Genomic DNA, 17,236 nt, shown 5'->3' on the forward strand with positions numbered 1-17,236 from the left:
CACCTTGGAAAAAAAAACAGTAAAAGAGAATATTATTTGAATGGGGAGAAATTACAACATACTGTGGTGCAGAGGGACCTGGGGGTCCTTGTGCATGAATCCCAAAAAGTTAGTTTGCAGGTGCAGCAGGTAATCAGGAAGGCGAATGGAATGTTGGCCTTCATTGCGAGAGGGATGGAATACAAAAGCAAGGAGGTCCTGCTGCAACTGTACAGGGTATTGGTGAGGCCGCACCTGGAGTACTGCGTGCAGTTTTGGTCACCTTACTTAAGGAAGGATATACTAGCTTTGGAGGGGGTACAGAGACGATTCACTCGGCTGATTCCGGAGATGAGGGGGTTACCTTATGATGTGATAGATTGAGTAGACTGGGTCTTTACTCGTTGGAGTTCAGAAGGATGAGGGGTGATCTTATAGAAACATTTAAAACAATTAAATGGATAGACAAGATAGAGGCAGAGAGGTTGTTTCCACTGGTCGGGGAGACTAGAACTAGGGGGCACAGCCTCAAAATACGGGGGAGCCAATTTAAAACCGAGTTGAGAAGTAATTTCTTCTCCCAGAGAGTTGCGAATCTGTGGAATTCTCTGCCCAGGGAAGCAGTTGAGGCTAGCTCATTGAATGTATTCAAATCACAGATAGATAGATTTTTAACCAATAAGGGAATTAAGGGTTCTGGGGAGCAGGCGGGTAAGTGGAGCCAAGTCCACGGCCAGATCAGCCATGACCTTGTTGAGTGGCGGAGCAGGCTCGAGGGGCTAGATGGCCTACTCATGTTCTTAATTCTTATGTAAAGGGATCAAGGGGTATGGGGAGAAAACAGGAAAGGGGTACTGAGGTGATGATTAGCCATGATCTGATTGAATGGTGATGCAGGCTCAAAGAGCCGAATGGCCGACTCCCGCACCTTTTTTCTATGTTTCTATGGGCCCAAGTTTCCGCCCTCTGTAAGAACGGCGCACCTCCATAAGGTGCGCCAATTTTCTGGAATAAAAAGGGTGCCGAAAACTTACCTTGTGATTTTGCGAGCTCCTCAGGACATCTTCGTGCTCGACGTGATGCAGCACAAGGGGTCGGGGGCGGAACCAGGTCCCTGCACTGAAAACTGTGCCGGGACCTCTGCACATGCGCACTAGAGTGTGCGCGCATGTGTAGTAGCTCGTCGCCCCCGAGGCTGCGTGGGAGTGGCCCGAAGTACGCCGACCCTAGCCCTGGCCGAATGGGCTCCCCAGGCGAAGATCGGGTCTCGGGCCTCCCTCCCTCCTGTTCAGCTCCCGCTCCCCCCCCCCCCAGCTCCCTCCTGCTCAGCTCCCGCTCCCCCCCATCCCCTCTCGTTCAGCTCCCGCACCCCCCCACCCACCCTCTCCCTCCCTCCCGTTCAGCCGTTCCCCCTCCTCCCCCCTCCTCCTCTTCCCCCCCCTCCCTCCCGTTCAGCTCCCGCTCCCCCCACCTCCCGCTCCCTCTCCTCTCGCTCCCTCCCGTTCAGCCGTTCCCCCTCCTCCCCCCTCCACGTCGTCGGCGGTGCCCACCCGCCCGGCATCTTGCTGGGAGTGGACCGCGCCCGAAGTCTTCGGCGGCCAGGCATCTGCGTCGGCGGGGCCCGTTCAGCCTCCCCCCCTCTCCTCTCCACTCTCCACCCTCCCCTCTCCCAACCTTCCCAACCTCCCCCTCCCTCTCCCTCCCCCCTCCCTCCTCTTCCCCCTTTCCCTTCCTCCCCTCCCCTCTTCCCCTCCCTCCCCCTTCCTCCCTCATCCTCCTCTTCCCCCTCCTCTCCCTCTCCCCCTACCCCCCCCACCTCTCTCTCCCCCCCACCCCTCGCTGTCAGAAACACAGAGAGACACTGACACTGAAAGAGAGAGAGACACTGATAAGAGACAGAGAGAGAGAGAGAGAGAGAGAGAGAGGAAGACACTGACAGAGAGAGCGAGAGAGAGACAGACACTGGGGGGGCCCGCTGTTGGAGGATTCCCCATGCTGCAGTCGGTGAGTAGAAACTTAATTTTTTTTTTTTTATTGATTTATTGGTTGATTTATTGATTTATTTATTATTTATTATTGATGATGGCTCTCTATTTATAAAAGTGAAGTGTTTAATGTTTGTAAAACCCCCTTCCCCCACCCCCCCGCATCTCTCGTTCCCTACGCCTGATTTATAAGTGTAGGCAAGGTTTTTCTGAGCGTACAAAAATCTACACTTACTCCATTCTAAGTTAGCTTGGAGTAAGTTTTCGCTGCCTAAACTTGCAAAACAGGCCTAAGTGGCTGGACACGCCCCCTTTTGAAAAAAAAATCTGTTCTAAAATGAAACTATTCTAACTCACTAGAACTGGAGCAAACTAAATGCCGAGCATTGCAATTTCTAAGATGCTCCATTCTAAACTAGTTGCTCCAAAAAAATAGGTGCAACTCAGGCCGAAACTTGAGCCTTAAGTTTCTATGTTTAAATTAGCATGAAATATAATAACAGATAGTAAGAGTTTCTACAGGTACATAAAAAGGAAAAGAGTGGCTAAAATAAATGTTGGTCCCCTAGAAGATGAGACTGGGGAATTAATAATGGGGAACAGGGAAATGGCAGAGACATTGAACAAATATTTTGTATCAGTCTTCACGGTAGAAGACACTAAAAACATCCCAATAGTGGACAATCAAGGGGCTATAGGGATGGAGGAACTTAATACAATCACTATCACTAAAGAAGTAGTCCTCGGTAAAATAATACAGGCGGACAAGTCACCTCGACCTGATGGCTTACATCCTAGGGTCTTAAATGAAGTGGTTGCAGAGATAGTGGATGCATTGTGGTAATCTACCAAAATTCCCTGGATTCTGGAGAGGTCCCAGCAGATTGGAAAACCGCAAATGTAACATCTCTATTTAAAACAAGGAGGCAGATAGAAAGCACGAAACTATCGACCAGTTAGCCTAACATCTGTGGTTGGGAAAATGTTGGAGTCCATCATTAAGGAAGCAGTAGCAGGACATTTGGAAAAGCATAATTCAATCAAGCAGAGTCAGCATGGTTTTATGAAAGGGAAATCATGTTTGACAAATTTGCTGGAGTTCTTTGAGGATGTAACGAGCAGGGTGGATAAGGGGGAACCAGTGGATGTGGTGTATTTGGATTTCCAGAAAACATTTGATAAGGTGCCACATAAAAGGTTACTGCACAAGATAAAAGTTCACAGGGTTGGGGGTAATATTTTAGCATAGATAGAGGATTGGCTAACTAACAGAACATAGAGAGTTGGGATAAATGGGGCATTTTCCGGTTGGCAAAGAGTAACTAGTGGGGTGCCGCAGGGATCGGTGCTGGGGCCTCAACTATTTATGATCTGTATTAATTACTTGGATGAAGGGATTGAGTGTAATGTAACCAAGTTTGCTGATGATACAAAGATGGGTGGGAAAGCAAATCGTGAGGACACAAAAAAATCTGTAAAGGGATATAGACAGGCTAAGTGAGTGGACAAAAATTTGGCACATGGAGTATAATGTGGGAAAATGTGAGGTTATCCACTTTGGCAGAAAAAATAAAAAAGCAAATTATAATTTAAATGGAGAAAAATTGCAAAGTGCTGCAGTACAGAGGGACCTGGGAGTCCTTGTGCATGAAACACAAAGTTAGTATGCAGGTACAGCAAGTAATCAGGAAAGTAAATGGAATGTTGGCCTTTATTGCAAGGGGGATGGAGTATAAAAGCAGAAAAGTCCTGCTACAACTGTACAGGGTATTGTTGAGGCCACACCTAGAGTACGGCGTGCTGTTTTGTTCTCCGTATTTAAGGAAGGATATACTTGCATTGTAGGTTGATTCCGGAGATGATGGGGTTGACTTATGATGAAAGGTTGAGTAGGTTGGGCCTATACGCATTGGAGTTCAGAAGAATGAGAGGTGATCTTATCGAAACATATAAGATAATGAGGAATCTCGACAAGGTGGATGCAGAAAGTATATTTCCACTCATGGGGGAAACTAGAACAAGGGGACATAGTCTCAGAATAAGAGGTCGCCCATTTAAAACTGAGATGAGGAGGTATTTCTTCTCTCAGAGGGTTGTAAATCTATGGAATTCTCTGTCCGGGAGAGCTGTGGAGGCTGGGTCATTGAATATATTTAAGGCGGAGATAGATTTTTGAGCGATAAAGGAATAAGGGGTTATGGGGAGCGGGCAGGGAAGTGGAGCGGAGTCCATGATCAGATCAGCCATAATCTTATTAAATGGCGGTGCAGGCTCGAGGGGCCAAATGGCCTACTCCTGCTACGGTTTCTTATTTTCTTATGTTCTTATATAAACTCAGACTGCTGGTGGGAAGAAATGAAATCTGCCAACATTGAATCAGGTAGAATAATAGACTGTTGCAATATTGGGAGTGGGGGAAGGGCTGGGCAGGAACAGTGGACTACTGTCCTTTCGCCGGGGACCTGGGCTCAATTTCAGCCCAGACGATATTTATCAACATTTTTGGGGCATTGTAGATATTTTTGCCCTGCATCTCGCCCATTACGCCTGGCTATCAGTGTTCCACTATTATAGGAGAGGATAAAACATAGAATGCTCTACCAGAAACAGTGGGGAAGGGGGAGCAGAATCTCAGATTAAAAAGGAAATGGATATTTTTAATAAATGAATATGGGAAATGGAAAGGGCAGAGTAGGACTAGGTGGATAGTTCTTTCAGAGAACAGGCACAGGCACAGTGGGTTGAATAGCCACTTCCCACAAGGATGCGATGGCAGGACTGACATGAAGAAAGACTGGATCGACTAGGTTTATATTCACTGGAATTTAGAAGAATGAGAGGGGATCTTATAGAAACATAAAATTCTGACGGGATTGGACAGGTTAGATGCAGGGAGAATGTTCCCAATGTTGGGGGAGTCCAGAACCAGGGGTCACAGTCTAAGGATAAGGGGTAAACTATTTAGGACCGAGATGAGGAAAACCTTCTTCACTCAGAATTGTGAACCTGTGGAATTCTCTACCACAGAAAGTTGTTGAGGTCAGTTCATTAGATATATTCAAAAGGGAGTTAGATGTGGCCCTTACGACTAAAGGGATCAGGGGGTATGGAGAGAAAGCAGGAATGGGGTACTGAAGTTGCATGATCAGCCATGATCATATTGAATGGTGGTGCAGGCTCAAAGGGCAGAATGGCCTGCTTCTGCACCTATTTTCTATGTTTCTATATTTTCTGGGAATTATGTGCACTTTTTCTGCTATCTTGGCGATTTTGCTTTACTTTTCCTGCATGTCCAGAATAATGGGCCCAAATTTGGCCAGGAGTTGCTGTTTTTTTTGGAGCAACTTGATTTTTCTGGAGTATCTTAAAAATCCCCAATTCTGCACATTCAATTTGCTCCAGTGAGAGTTAGTTACGATTTTTTTTAAGTTTAGTTTTTTTTTTCCAAAGGGGGGGCATTACCCGCCACCTACGTCCATTTTGGCCATTTGAGCCAGTTTGGACAGCTAATAGTTGCTCCAAACTAACTTAGGCCAGCGTATGTGGCCACTTGTGGCCGCACAGAAAACCCTCGCTGAGAGTTAAAAAATCAGCACAGGTAGGTACTTAATAACTTGACTAAAGAATGTGAATAGGATCAAACACCTATACAGGACTGACAAACTTTGAAAAGTTAACTTACTATACAACAGAAGCATTCAAGGAAGCTCAAACTACAAAAATAAAAGTAGAGACAAAACATATTTACATAATTTTTTCTAAATATCCAAATAAAAATAGAAGTACCTCCTGCTCATAGGAAAGTATTTTCATCAACAGGGTTAAGGAAAGTCTTGAGTAAGCTCATTAAAGTTACTGGCTACACAGTCATCACACCCTCGCCCCCCATCAAAACTCTCCTCTCTCCTTCCCCCCGGATCAAAACTCTCCTCTCCCCCCCCCCCCCATCAAAACTCTCCTCTCTCCTCCCCCTGGATCAAAACTCTCCTCTCCCCCCCGCCATCAAAACTCTCCCCTCTCCCCCCACCCATCCCGATCAAAACTCTTCGCCCACCCCGATCAAAAGTCTCCCTACAACAACCTGTTTCTTGTAGCCCTAAGTGCGGGAAGGCAGCGGCTGGCCTGTGCGGCAGGCCACTTGGCCCGGGATAGGGGCGGGACGCGTTGGGTCCCACGCTGCAGGCACGCATCATCATAATCATGGGAGGAGCTACTGCACATGCGCGAAAGCTCTACTGTGCATGCGGACAGCTGCCGGCACTCTTTTAGGTGCAGGGCCCTAGCTCCGCCCCCAATGGACCCGCCACGCCAAGCCCCGGGAGAGTCGGCAGAGGAGCCAGAATCAGGGACATCTTTTTGGCTGCGTTTGGATCGTAGGAAGTCGGCGCATCTTATGTGAGTGCGCCGAAAAAACGGGTGGGTCAAATTTGGGTCCAATGAAAGCACCAAGAGTGTATTAGCAACTCAAGTAGTGCTATTTTACTTAATAGCAAACCTCATAACCATAAGCACCATTTCCACAATAAGCCCTATGCACTGAAGATTGCTAGTTGACGTTTGCTTGTATTACTATGGATACGTGTTCTGTCTATTCTGTTTGAGGTATTTTCTAATAGCCTAGTTTTAAAGTCACAACAAGTAATTGGAATTGGGGAGATGAGGAGAATTTATTTTACACAGCGAATTGTTTTGATCTGGAATGCACTACCTGAAAGGGTGGTGGAAGTAGCTTCAATAGTAACTTTCAGCAGGGAATTCGATAAATACTTGGAGGGGGAAAAAAATTGCAGAGCTATGGGGGAAGATCCGGGGAGTGGGACTAATTGGATAGCTCGTTCAAAGAGCTGCCACAGACACAGCCAAATTGCCTCCTTCTGAGCTAAAGATTCTATGATTTTAGTTAACAAGTTACAAATAGTATTCCTTGATAAACCTTTCTTCTCATATTCATTCACAAGTGACTTCCCCCATCCCTTGTAAAACACAGACATTGCTGCAGATGAGAGCGACACTGTTGACTCTAGCTGCAAAAAATGGAAAATAATCCCATGTTAACCTCTCAAGAAGCTTTTACACAAAAATAAACTTCAATTAGAATCAGAATGGATAAGTTCTCCACCCATCCTTCCCCAAAATTGCTGTTGGTAATACACCGTCCAGTGTGGAAGTGAATCATATAGATCAGGAAGGCCCAGGTTTGATCCCTGATCAGTGCAGAGATTGTAGGACAATCACCAATGTCAAGTAAAGACACACCACGCTTTAAAATTAATCAGTTAAAAATGAATATTTGTAAGTTGACTTCACAGACTTGTGTCTCTTGCAACTGTACAAAACAAATTGAAAACACACACAAGCTATAACAATTTACAAAAGTTACCAGCAGTTCATGTTTGCATTTGCCATTCCTCCGAGTGCATGAATAAGTCCTGGGCCAGAGACAGCAAGGCAAACTCCTGGTCTAAAAAGAAAAATCAGTTACAATCACCTTTAAATAGCAGGTGCGTAGGCAGATGGATTATTAAATGCACACAGCAGCAAAGTCATGAAATTAAAAGCCAACTATGGAGAGACTAACCTTCCTGTTAAATATCCCACTGCAGATGCTGCGTAACAAGCCTGTTTAGAGATCAAACCACAAAATCAGTAAAACATTGTAGGATTCGGTTTTGAGAATACTGTCCAAAGAAGTCCCAGAACGTACACACAGTTTTACTTACAGCTTGCTCGTTTCTCATACCGATGTACTTAATTCCAGCAGCTTGAGCTGCCATGGCTACTTCTATCACTGGGATACCAACAATCCCAAACATATACCGAACATTCTGCAGAAAAGAAAAATTGAAACGTGGAATTTTGTTAAGACCTTCTTGGTGTGAATTTAAACAAGAAATATTTTGTTTAGCTCACAGATGTAATCTTAAAAGATTTATCATATCCTACAAAAATGAAATGTACTGGAAACATTCAAGTTACATAAGAACATAAGAAATAGTAGGTGTAGGCCATTTGGCCCCTCGAGCCTGTTCCGCCATTCAATAAGATCATGGCTGATCTGATCTTGGCCTCAACTCCACTTCCCCGCCTGCTCCCCATAACCCTTGACTCCCTTACTATTCAAAAATCTGTCTATCTCCAGCTTAAATATATTCAAAGACCCAGCCTTCACAGCTCCCTGGGGTAGAGAATTACAAAGATTCACGACCCTCAGAGAAGAAATTCATCTAATTTCTGTCTTAAATGGGTGACCCCTTATTCTTAAGCTATGCCCTCTAGTTCTAGATTCCCCCATGAGGGGAGACATCCTCTCTGCATCTACCCTGTCAAAACCCCTCAGAATCTTATATGTTTCAATAAGATCACCTCTGTCTCCTAAACTCCAATGAGTATAGGCCCAACCTGCTAAACCCCATCATCTCAGGAATCAACCTTGTGAACCTTCTCTGAAAAACCTTCAATGCAAGTAAATCCTTCCTTAAATAAGGAGACCAAAACTGTATGCAGTACTCCAGGTGTGGACAGTTGGAGCAGGACTTCCCTGCTTTTATACTCTATCCCCCTTGCAATAAAGGCCAACATTCCATTTGCCTCCAGATTACTTGCTGCACCTGCATGCTACTTTTTTGTGTTTCATGTACAAGGACCCCCAGCTCCCTCTGTACTGCTGCATTTTGTGATCTCTGCCCATTTCAATAGTAATTTGCTGTTGTACTTCCAAATACACCACATCCACTGGTTCCCCCTTTTCCACCCTGCTCGTTACATTCAAAGAAATCCAGCAAATTTGCCAAACATGGGATACAGCATAGCAATCCTTCTCAGAACATACAGATACAGATAATCTGCACAATCCATAACTAAAAGTTAAAACTATTTATCCAGAGTGGAAAGTTTATATTAGGAAGAGTACTAGAGGTCATAGAGTTTGGGAAAATGTTTATTCAATGGATCTCCCCACCTATACTCCAGCTCTGCTCATCGGTTATTTCAAATAGCATTGCAAGGTCTTCTCTTAAATTGTTCCAAAGCACTTGGCAATGTTGCTCTCCCATCCAGTTTTTTAAACCATGGCTATTGAGCCAATGTATTCATGGCATTTCAAACGTATAAAGCTGTCCATTTATTTCCATTCCCTGCTCTTTCCCCATACTTTTCAAATGTTTCTTTTTTAATTCTTTTTCCACTTTCCTTTTCTATTATAGATTATGCTTCCACCAGTTTCCCATACAACACTCCATGTCTTAACAGCCCTACCTCCTAATCTTATCTTTGTTTGGTAATGATCTTCAATATACTATATACTGTCATAAACTAACTCACCCAGTCCAGCAGAAATACTTTTACTCTATCTAGCTGATCAAAAAACTATTATTTTGAATGCATATATCAAATCTTAACATTTTTTGTTCCAATGAAAAGAACCCCAGTATCTCCTCATAGCTAGAACCTCTCTTCCTTGGCATAATCTTAGTGAATCTCTTCTACATCCTTGTTATGGCTTTGACATCCTTCCTAAAACAAGAAGCCTAGTATTCTAACTGTGGCCTAACCAATGATTTGAATAGGCATAGCATTACCCTGTGTTTTAGTATGCCTTTATTCATAAAACCTATGATCCCATTGTTTTTGTTTTATTTTAAAATAGCTTTATCAACTTATTCAACATTTAAAGATCTGTGTACCTGAACCCCTAAGTCTCTCTGCTCCTATAAAATGTTACCGTTGTGTATATTTCCTCTCCTTATTTTTCCTCCCAGAATGTATCATGTCAGGTTTTCCAGCATTAAATTTTATCTGACATCTATCTGCCCAAGCTGCTACCCGATGTCTTCCTGATGTCACAATCCTTTTCACAGGAACCAAACTCCCTATTTTTGTGTCACCTGCAAAAGTTGATATTGTGCCCATGTTGAGATCACATTGAGTGCAGACACGGAAGGAGCATGCGGCAAACCAGGCTCCTCACCCACCCTTATCAACCACTGTCTGTCCCACCTGTGACAGAGACTGTAATTCCCACATTGGACTGTACAGCCACCTGAGAACTCACTTTTAGAGTGGAAGCAAGTCTTCCTCGATTCCAAGGGATCGCCTGTGATGATGATACTGAGAGCAGCACTGAACCCTGTGTCCTATACTGCATTCAGCATTTGATAAATGTCAGACTTGAAGATCAGTTGTGCCAAATGAGAGGGCATATCCATCTGTGGTTTTGGAATCTCATCTTGTTGGACATGCTCAAGTTTGGGGAGTGAAGATTACTTCACAAGTGATCAGTAAATGGCATTATTTGGTTCTTTTATGGTTTTCAACTTATTGGAGGGTGATTTGATTTGATCTCCAATGCTTGTACCAGGTTAATTATCTCCTCCTGTTCATAAATCAAATCGGTTTTTAGTAAAAAGCCAGCTGTCCAAATGTTCTCATGGTTCCTTCCAAGGTTCAAGACTGGAGCACTCAGAATAATGAGGATACAAAACAGCAAAAGGATTGAGTGGGATACACCATAACAATCCCTCCAAGAACATGCAGGCATTGGGAGAAACACGGGGGTTCATAATGAGCAACCCAAACACTACACATATGGAGGGAGGGGGCGGTTTCGGAGAGATTGAGGCTTAAGTTCAGTTGTAAACAATTTGTTGCGAATTCCTGCTTAAAGCAAGAGTATTGATATTAATATAACTCAGTCAGTTAGTTACAAAGTGGCCTGTTTTGGTATAACCCTCTCTTAAAAATGCAGCGTCCTTTATTTCCATGGATTGACAGCCTTCGTCTCCATTTCGGCAAATACATCTGCTGCTCACCTGTTCCCTCAGTGCCCCTGCTATCACCTGGGCTCCGCTCAGCTCCTCCGGCGCTGCCATTCCCACTCGGCTCTGAGGCAAGTAACGGAAGGAAGCGCTTCCCAGCGCCGCCGTGCTCTGACTGAGTGACAGGCTGAGGACCAGCCCGAGCGCCCGGCCCCGGAAGGATAGCGTGTGTTGCTGCAGGCTCGCTCCTGTGTGGCTAATTTTGAGCAGTAATTTGAAAATATTTTGCACATTTTGAAATTCTCCCAGATGTGGATTTGTCTCAAAAATTGCCGACAGCAGAATCCGGCCCAAGGCTCCCTGGGAAGGAGGCGGTTCTCTGCTACCTCGGCAGGGAGATGGTTTGTGCCTCAGTGCCCGCTGTCTCTGTCCCTCAGTCCCCTCTGTCCTTCAGTTCCCTCTGTCCCTCTGTCCCTCTGCCCTTCAGTTCCCTCAGTACCCGCTGTCCCTCTATCCTTCAGTACCCTCTGTCCCTCAGTACCCTCTTGTCATATATCTAACCACAATGTAACACCACTGTATACACTCAACCTAGATGCACACCTTGACCACAAGGGGTGAACTTGTGGGAGACACTCCTTACCTGATCACACAGGTATAAAAAGGGAGGTCGCATGCAGGGTCATCGTCTTTGGAGTCCTGTGAATAAAGAGTTAAGGTCACAGAGTGACCTTGTCCCCAGAATGTGCCTCGTGTAGTTTCATACTGTAGAATAAGGACTTTACATTGGCGACGAGAAACGGAAATTCACGACCCACGAGAATGGCCACCGGTAGCACTGAGGAACGGTACTGTGTTGGAGAAAACTGCGACGATTTTGTCGAGAGGCTTCAGCAAAGCTTCGTTACGAAAGAATGGCTGGGGGATGCAGCGGCCGACAAGCGAAGGGCTCATCTCCTGACCAGCTGCGGACCAAAGACTTACGCGCTCATGAAGGACTTACTAGCACCCGAAAATCCGGCAGACAAAACCTTTGAAGAACTTAGCCAATTGATCGGGGAGCACCTCACACCGGCGAGTAGCATACATATGGCCCGACACAGATTCTACACCCACCGACATCGTGAAGGACAGAGCATACCGGACTTCGTAGCGGACCACCGGCGTTTGGCCAGCCTCTGTAAGTTCACAGACGCCTGCAGGGGGGAGATGCTAAGGGACTTCTTTATCGAGGGCATCGAGGGAATTTTCCGCAAATTAATTGAGACCAAGGATTTGACCTTGGAAGCGGCGGCGTTGATAGCTCAAACTTTCATGGCGGGGGAGGAAGAGACGAAAACAATATACGCGCGCACTTCTGCCTCTAACGCGGCGATGGATCAGGGAGTCAACATCATCAATGCGACTCAGGGCCCCGCAGGCAGGCAGGGCTAGTCCGACACTCCCCAGGCAGCAATAGACCCCAGAGTAGGACTTCAACAGAGACAAAGGCAGGCTGAACGGACATTCATGCCATCATAGTGGACAATGCGGCCCGGGATGGGGCCATTGACACCCACTAATAGGGTACTTAAGAGCAGTCAAAGGGACAGTCAGCGCAGAATGCCTGGCCATAGTCCCTTTGTTCCGAACAATGGAAACTTTAACTCATGCTGGAGGTGTGGGGGAAAACACTCAGCTAGATCTTGCAGATTTCAACAGTTTGTCTGCAGGAGCTGCAATCTCAGTGGCCACTTAGCTCGAATGTGCAGGAAGTCTGCAACCAGACTAATATATGAGGCAGATGGACCAGAAGAGGGTTCTTTGAGGCAGGATGACTTTTGGGGCAAATCGATGGACGCCGAGGTTCAGCGGGTCCATGTGGCGAATATTCACAGTTCATACACCAAAACGCCACCAATGATGATGAGGGTTTTATTAAATGGTATCCCTGTACGCATGGAGCTGGACACTGGGGCCAGCCAGTCACTCATGGGCGTTCAGCAATTTGAGAAGCTGTGGCTACTTAAAGCCAGTAAACCCAAATTAGCACGTATTGAGACACAATTACGGCCTTACACTAAAGAAATCATTCCGGTGCTAGGCAGTGCAATGTTGGCTGTCACACACAATGGGTTAGTGAATCGGCTGCTGCTCATTATCCCGGGCAATGGTCCTGCTGGGGAGGAGCTGGTTAGCCGAGATGAACTGGAAATGGGGGGATGTTCACGCAATGTCATCTGTGGAGCGAAGTTCGTGCTCACAAGTCCTACAACAACACGATTCACTATTCCAACCTGGCGTCGGGACTTTCAAAGACACTAAAGTAGTGATACACATCACCCCGGATGCCAGGCCAGTGCACTACAAAGTCAGAGCGGTGCCGTATGTGATGCGGGAAAAGATCGAGAGTGAATTGGACCGGCTGTTGAGAGAGGGTATCATCTCGCCTGTTGAATTCAGCGACTGGGCGAGCCCCATCATTCCCGTCCTAAAAGCGGATGGCTCTGTCAGGATCTGTAGCAACTACAAGGCCACCATCAATCGGATGTCCCTACAAGATCAATACCCACTCCTGAGAGCAGAGGACCTCTTCGCCACGCTGGCAGGCGGCAAGCTGTTCACCAAGTTGGACCTCACTTCAGCCTATATGACCCAGGAACTGGCCGACGAATCTAAACTACTGACCACCATCACCACACATAAGGGACTTTTCGTTTATAACAGGTGCCCGTTTGGCATTCGATCAGCAGCCATGATTTTTCAACGAAACATGGAAAGCTTGCTTAAATCCATTCCTGGAACGATCGTATTCCAGGACGACATCCTCAGCATGGGTCGAGACACCGAGGAACACTTCCACAACCTGGAGGAGGTGCTACGCCAACTGGACCGGGTAGGCCTGCAACTCAAGAAGTCTAAATGTGTGTTCTTAGCTCCTGAGGTTGAATTTCTGGGCAGGAGGGTTGCTACAGATGGGTTTCGGCCCACCGAATCCAAAACAGAGGCGATTCAACGAGCACCCAGGCCCTGCAACACATCGGAGTTGCGTTCATTCCTGGGACTGTTGAACTATTTCGGGAACTTTCTGCCGAACTTGAGCACGTTGTTGGAGCCGCTACACGTGCTCCTGCGTAAGGGTTGCGATTGGTTTTGGGGGGACTGTCAGGAACGGGCTTTTGATCGGGCACGAAACCTACTTTGTTCAAACAAGTTGTTGACCCTGTACGACCCCTGTAAAAAATTTGGTTCTGACATGTGATGCATCGTCCTATGGGGTTGGGTGCATGTTGCAGCAGGGCAATGCTGAGGGTCAACTACAACCTGTGGCTTATGCCTCCAGGTCGCTCTCTCAAGCAGAACGGGGATATGGGATAGTCGAGAAGGAAGTGCTTGCATGTGTCTATGGTGTAAAAAAAATGCATCAGTACCTTTTTGGTAGGAAGTTTGAATTAGAGACGGACCACAAGCCATTAACATCCCTGTTGTCAGACAGCAAGGCTATCAATGCCAACGCATCAGCTCGCATACAGCGATGGGCTGTCACGCTGGCTGCTTATGACTACTCCATCCGGCACCGGCCCAGCACTGAAAATTGCGCTGATGCGCTCAGCAGGCTTCCACTGGCCACCACTGAGGGGGCAGCGGATCAAAGCACCGAGATGGTCATGGCTGTCAATGCCTTTGACAGCGCAGGCTCCCCCATCACAGCCCGCCAGATCAAAATCTGGACAAATAGAGATCCCCTCCTATCCCTGATTAAGGAATGTGTCCTGACTGGGAATTGGGCGCCTGCACACGGAGCATGCCCTGAGGAGGTCAGACCATTCCGCAGATGGATGGATGAGCTCTCCATCCAAGCCGACTGCTTACTATGGGGCAGCCAGGTAGTTATGCCCCAGAAGGGCAGAGAGGCATTAATCCGGGAACTCCACAGCAAGCACCCAGGCATTGTGCTGATGAAGGCCATTGCCCGGTCACACGTTTGGTGGCCTGGAATTGATTCAGACCCGGAACACTGTGTTCGCAGGTGCACAACGTGTGTCCAGCTGGGTAATGCCCCCAGGGAGACCCCGCTCAGCCCGTGGCCCTGGCCCACCAGGCCATGGTCACGCATTCATGTTGACTACGCGGGCCCGTTCATGGGTAAGATGTTCCTTATTGTGGTAGATGCGTACTCGAAATGGATCGAGTGCATCATTCTGAATTCATGCACGTCATCCACCACCGTGGAAAGCCTACGTGCGATCTTTGCAACCCATGGTTTGTCGGACATCCTGGTTAGTGATAATGGCCCATGTTTCACAAGCTACGAATTCCAAGAGTTTATGTCGGGCAATGGCATCAATTACGTCAGGACTGCGCCGTTCAAGCCAGCCTCCAATGTCCAGGCGGAACATGCGGTCCAAATCATTAACAAGGGATGTTCAGGATTCAAGGACCCTCCCTACAATGTCGCCTGTCACGTCTCCTGCTGGCCTATAGATCCCAACTGCACTCGCTCACGGGGGTCCCGCCCGCAGAGCTACTAATGAAACGGACACTCAAAAGTCGGTTGTCCCTCATTAACCCAGTCCTGACCAACATAGTTGAGGTCAAGCGCATGTCACAAAACGAGTACCATGACCATAATTCGAGGGGGAGATGTATAGAAATCAATGATCCTGTATTCGTCCTCAATCACGCCATGGGGCCCAAATGGCTAGAGGGCACTGTAATTGACAAAGAGGGGAATAGGGTCATCGTGGTAAAACTCAACAATGGTCAGATATGTCGTAAGCATCTGGACCAAGTAAAAAAAAAAGGTTCAGCTTCAACACGGAGGAACCTGAAGAAGACCATGAGATGGAGCTCACAACATCGCCAGTGAACGAGCAACAAGAGCAATCAGAAGAATGCACAGCCCCTGTGGTCAGCCCGGACAGGCCGGAATCACCACAGGTGACAGACACTCATGTCAGTGTCCAACAATCAGCCCCAACTGCGGCGCTCCACGAGGGAGCATAGACCACCTGATCCCAATAAGACTTTGGGCGGGGAGGTGATGTCATGTATGTAACCACAATGTAACATTACTGTATACACTCAACCTAGATGCACACCTTGACAACAAGGGGTGAACTTGTGGGAGACACTCCTTATCTGATCACACAGGTATAAAAAGGAGGTCCCATGCAGGGTCATCACTTGGAGTCCTGTGAATAAAGAGTTAAGGTCACAGAGTGACCTTGTCCCCAGAATGTGCCTCGAGTGGTTTCATACTATAGAGTAAGGACTTTACACCTCAGTCCCTCAATCCCTCAGTACCCTCTGTCCCTTTGTGCCCTCAGTCCCTCAGTACCCTCTGTCCCTCTGTCCCTCTGTCCCTCAGTGCCCTCTGTCCCTCAGTACCCTCTGTCCCTCTGTCCCCTCTGTCCCTCAGTTCCTCTGTCTTTCTGTCCTTCTGTCCCTCAGTGCCCTCTGTCCCTCAGTTCCCTCTGTCCCCTCTGTTCCTCAGTCCCTCTGTCCCCTCTGTCCCTCAGTACCCTCAGTCCCCTCTGTCCCTCAGTGCCCTCAGTCCCTCAGTACCCGCTGTCCCTCAGTCCCTCCGTGCCCTCTGTCCCTCAGTACCCGCTGTCCCTCAGTCCCTCAGTACCCGCTTTCACTCAGTACCCTCTGTCCCTCAGTACCCGCTGTCCCTCAGTATCTGCTGTGCCTCAGTGCCAGTTGCCTCAGTGCTTGCTGAATCTCACTGGGTTTGCATAACTCGGTGTCTGATGCAAGCTTTTCAAGCAAAATTGTATGTTTCCAGCTGCTTTCCTGATTTCCTGAAGAGTTCCCTCACTTGCTCTTGAAGGGATTCCCTCAGTCACTCGGCTGACTTTTTAAGGAATTCCCCCCCCCGGCCACATTTCCCTGCAGAGCAGAATAGGAGAGAAGGGGAAACGGAGAAGAGGAAGAAATTAGATAAATACTTGAAGCAGAAAAAATTGCAGGGATATGAGGAAAAAGTGAAGGAGTGGAACGAATTAGATTGCTCTTCGAAAGAGCCGTGCAGATTGAATGGGCCGAATGGCCTCCTTCTGTGTTGTACTATTCTATGAGTAGAACAGAGGAAGAGACAGAGAGTGTGTGTAAATTAGTAGAAAGGGGAGAGAGCATGCAAACCATGACAAAGAGAAAGGATAGAGAATGAATCAAAAGATAAAAGGAATAGAGAACCAGAAGGGAGAGGAGAAACATAAGCGGAAGAGAGGTGAGAGAAATTGAACGAAAAAGGAAGGTGGGGAGAGAAAATAGGGAAAGAGGAGAAAGCGTAAGAAGGGGAGATTAAATGAGAGGAAGCAGAAAGTGAGGATGGGAGGAGGAGAGAACATAAGCAGCAGTGAGTGTGAATGGAAAGTGGGAAATAGAGAAAGTGTGAATCAAGGTAGTGTCATATTTTTGGGATTTTTTTGACTATTTTGGTGAAAGTTAAATGTTGGCATTTTAAAGCAAATTGTATTCACACAAGTGTTTAGCTTGAAAATAAAGATACGGAGATGAAAAGTGGTTAAAATG

General features: G+C 46.9%; 1 protein-coding gene across 2 annotated transcripts in view; it reads right to left on the reverse strand.

Moving 5' to 3' along the window:
- Nucleotides 1-10,841, reverse strand: part of hacl1 (2-hydroxyacyl-CoA lyase 1) — a 139,033-nt gene extending 128,192 nt beyond the window's left edge. For both annotated transcript variants that reach the window (XM_070881236.1, XM_070881237.1), the window contains exons 1-4: nt 10,772-10,841; nt 7,685-7,789; nt 7,543-7,583; nt 7,345-7,425 (exon numbers count right to left, since the gene is read on the reverse strand). In XM_070881236.1, the coding sequence (XP_070737337.1) occupies nt 7,345-7,425; nt 7,543-7,583; nt 7,685-7,789; nt 10,772-10,831 (287 nt within the window). In that variant the 5' untranslated portion in view covers nt 10,832-10,841. The remainder of the gene's footprint in view (nt 1-7,344; nt 7,426-7,542; nt 7,584-7,684; nt 7,790-10,771) is intronic.
- Nucleotides 10,842-17,236: the final 6,395 nt, after the last annotated feature.

The sequence above is a fragment of the Pristiophorus japonicus genome, chromosome 5, assembly GCF_044704955.1.
Source record: "Pristiophorus japonicus isolate sPriJap1 chromosome 5, sPriJap1.hap1, whole genome shotgun sequence".
In the NCBI taxonomy this organism is placed as follows: Eukaryota; Metazoa; Chordata; class Chondrichthyes; family Pristiophoridae; genus Pristiophorus; species Pristiophorus japonicus.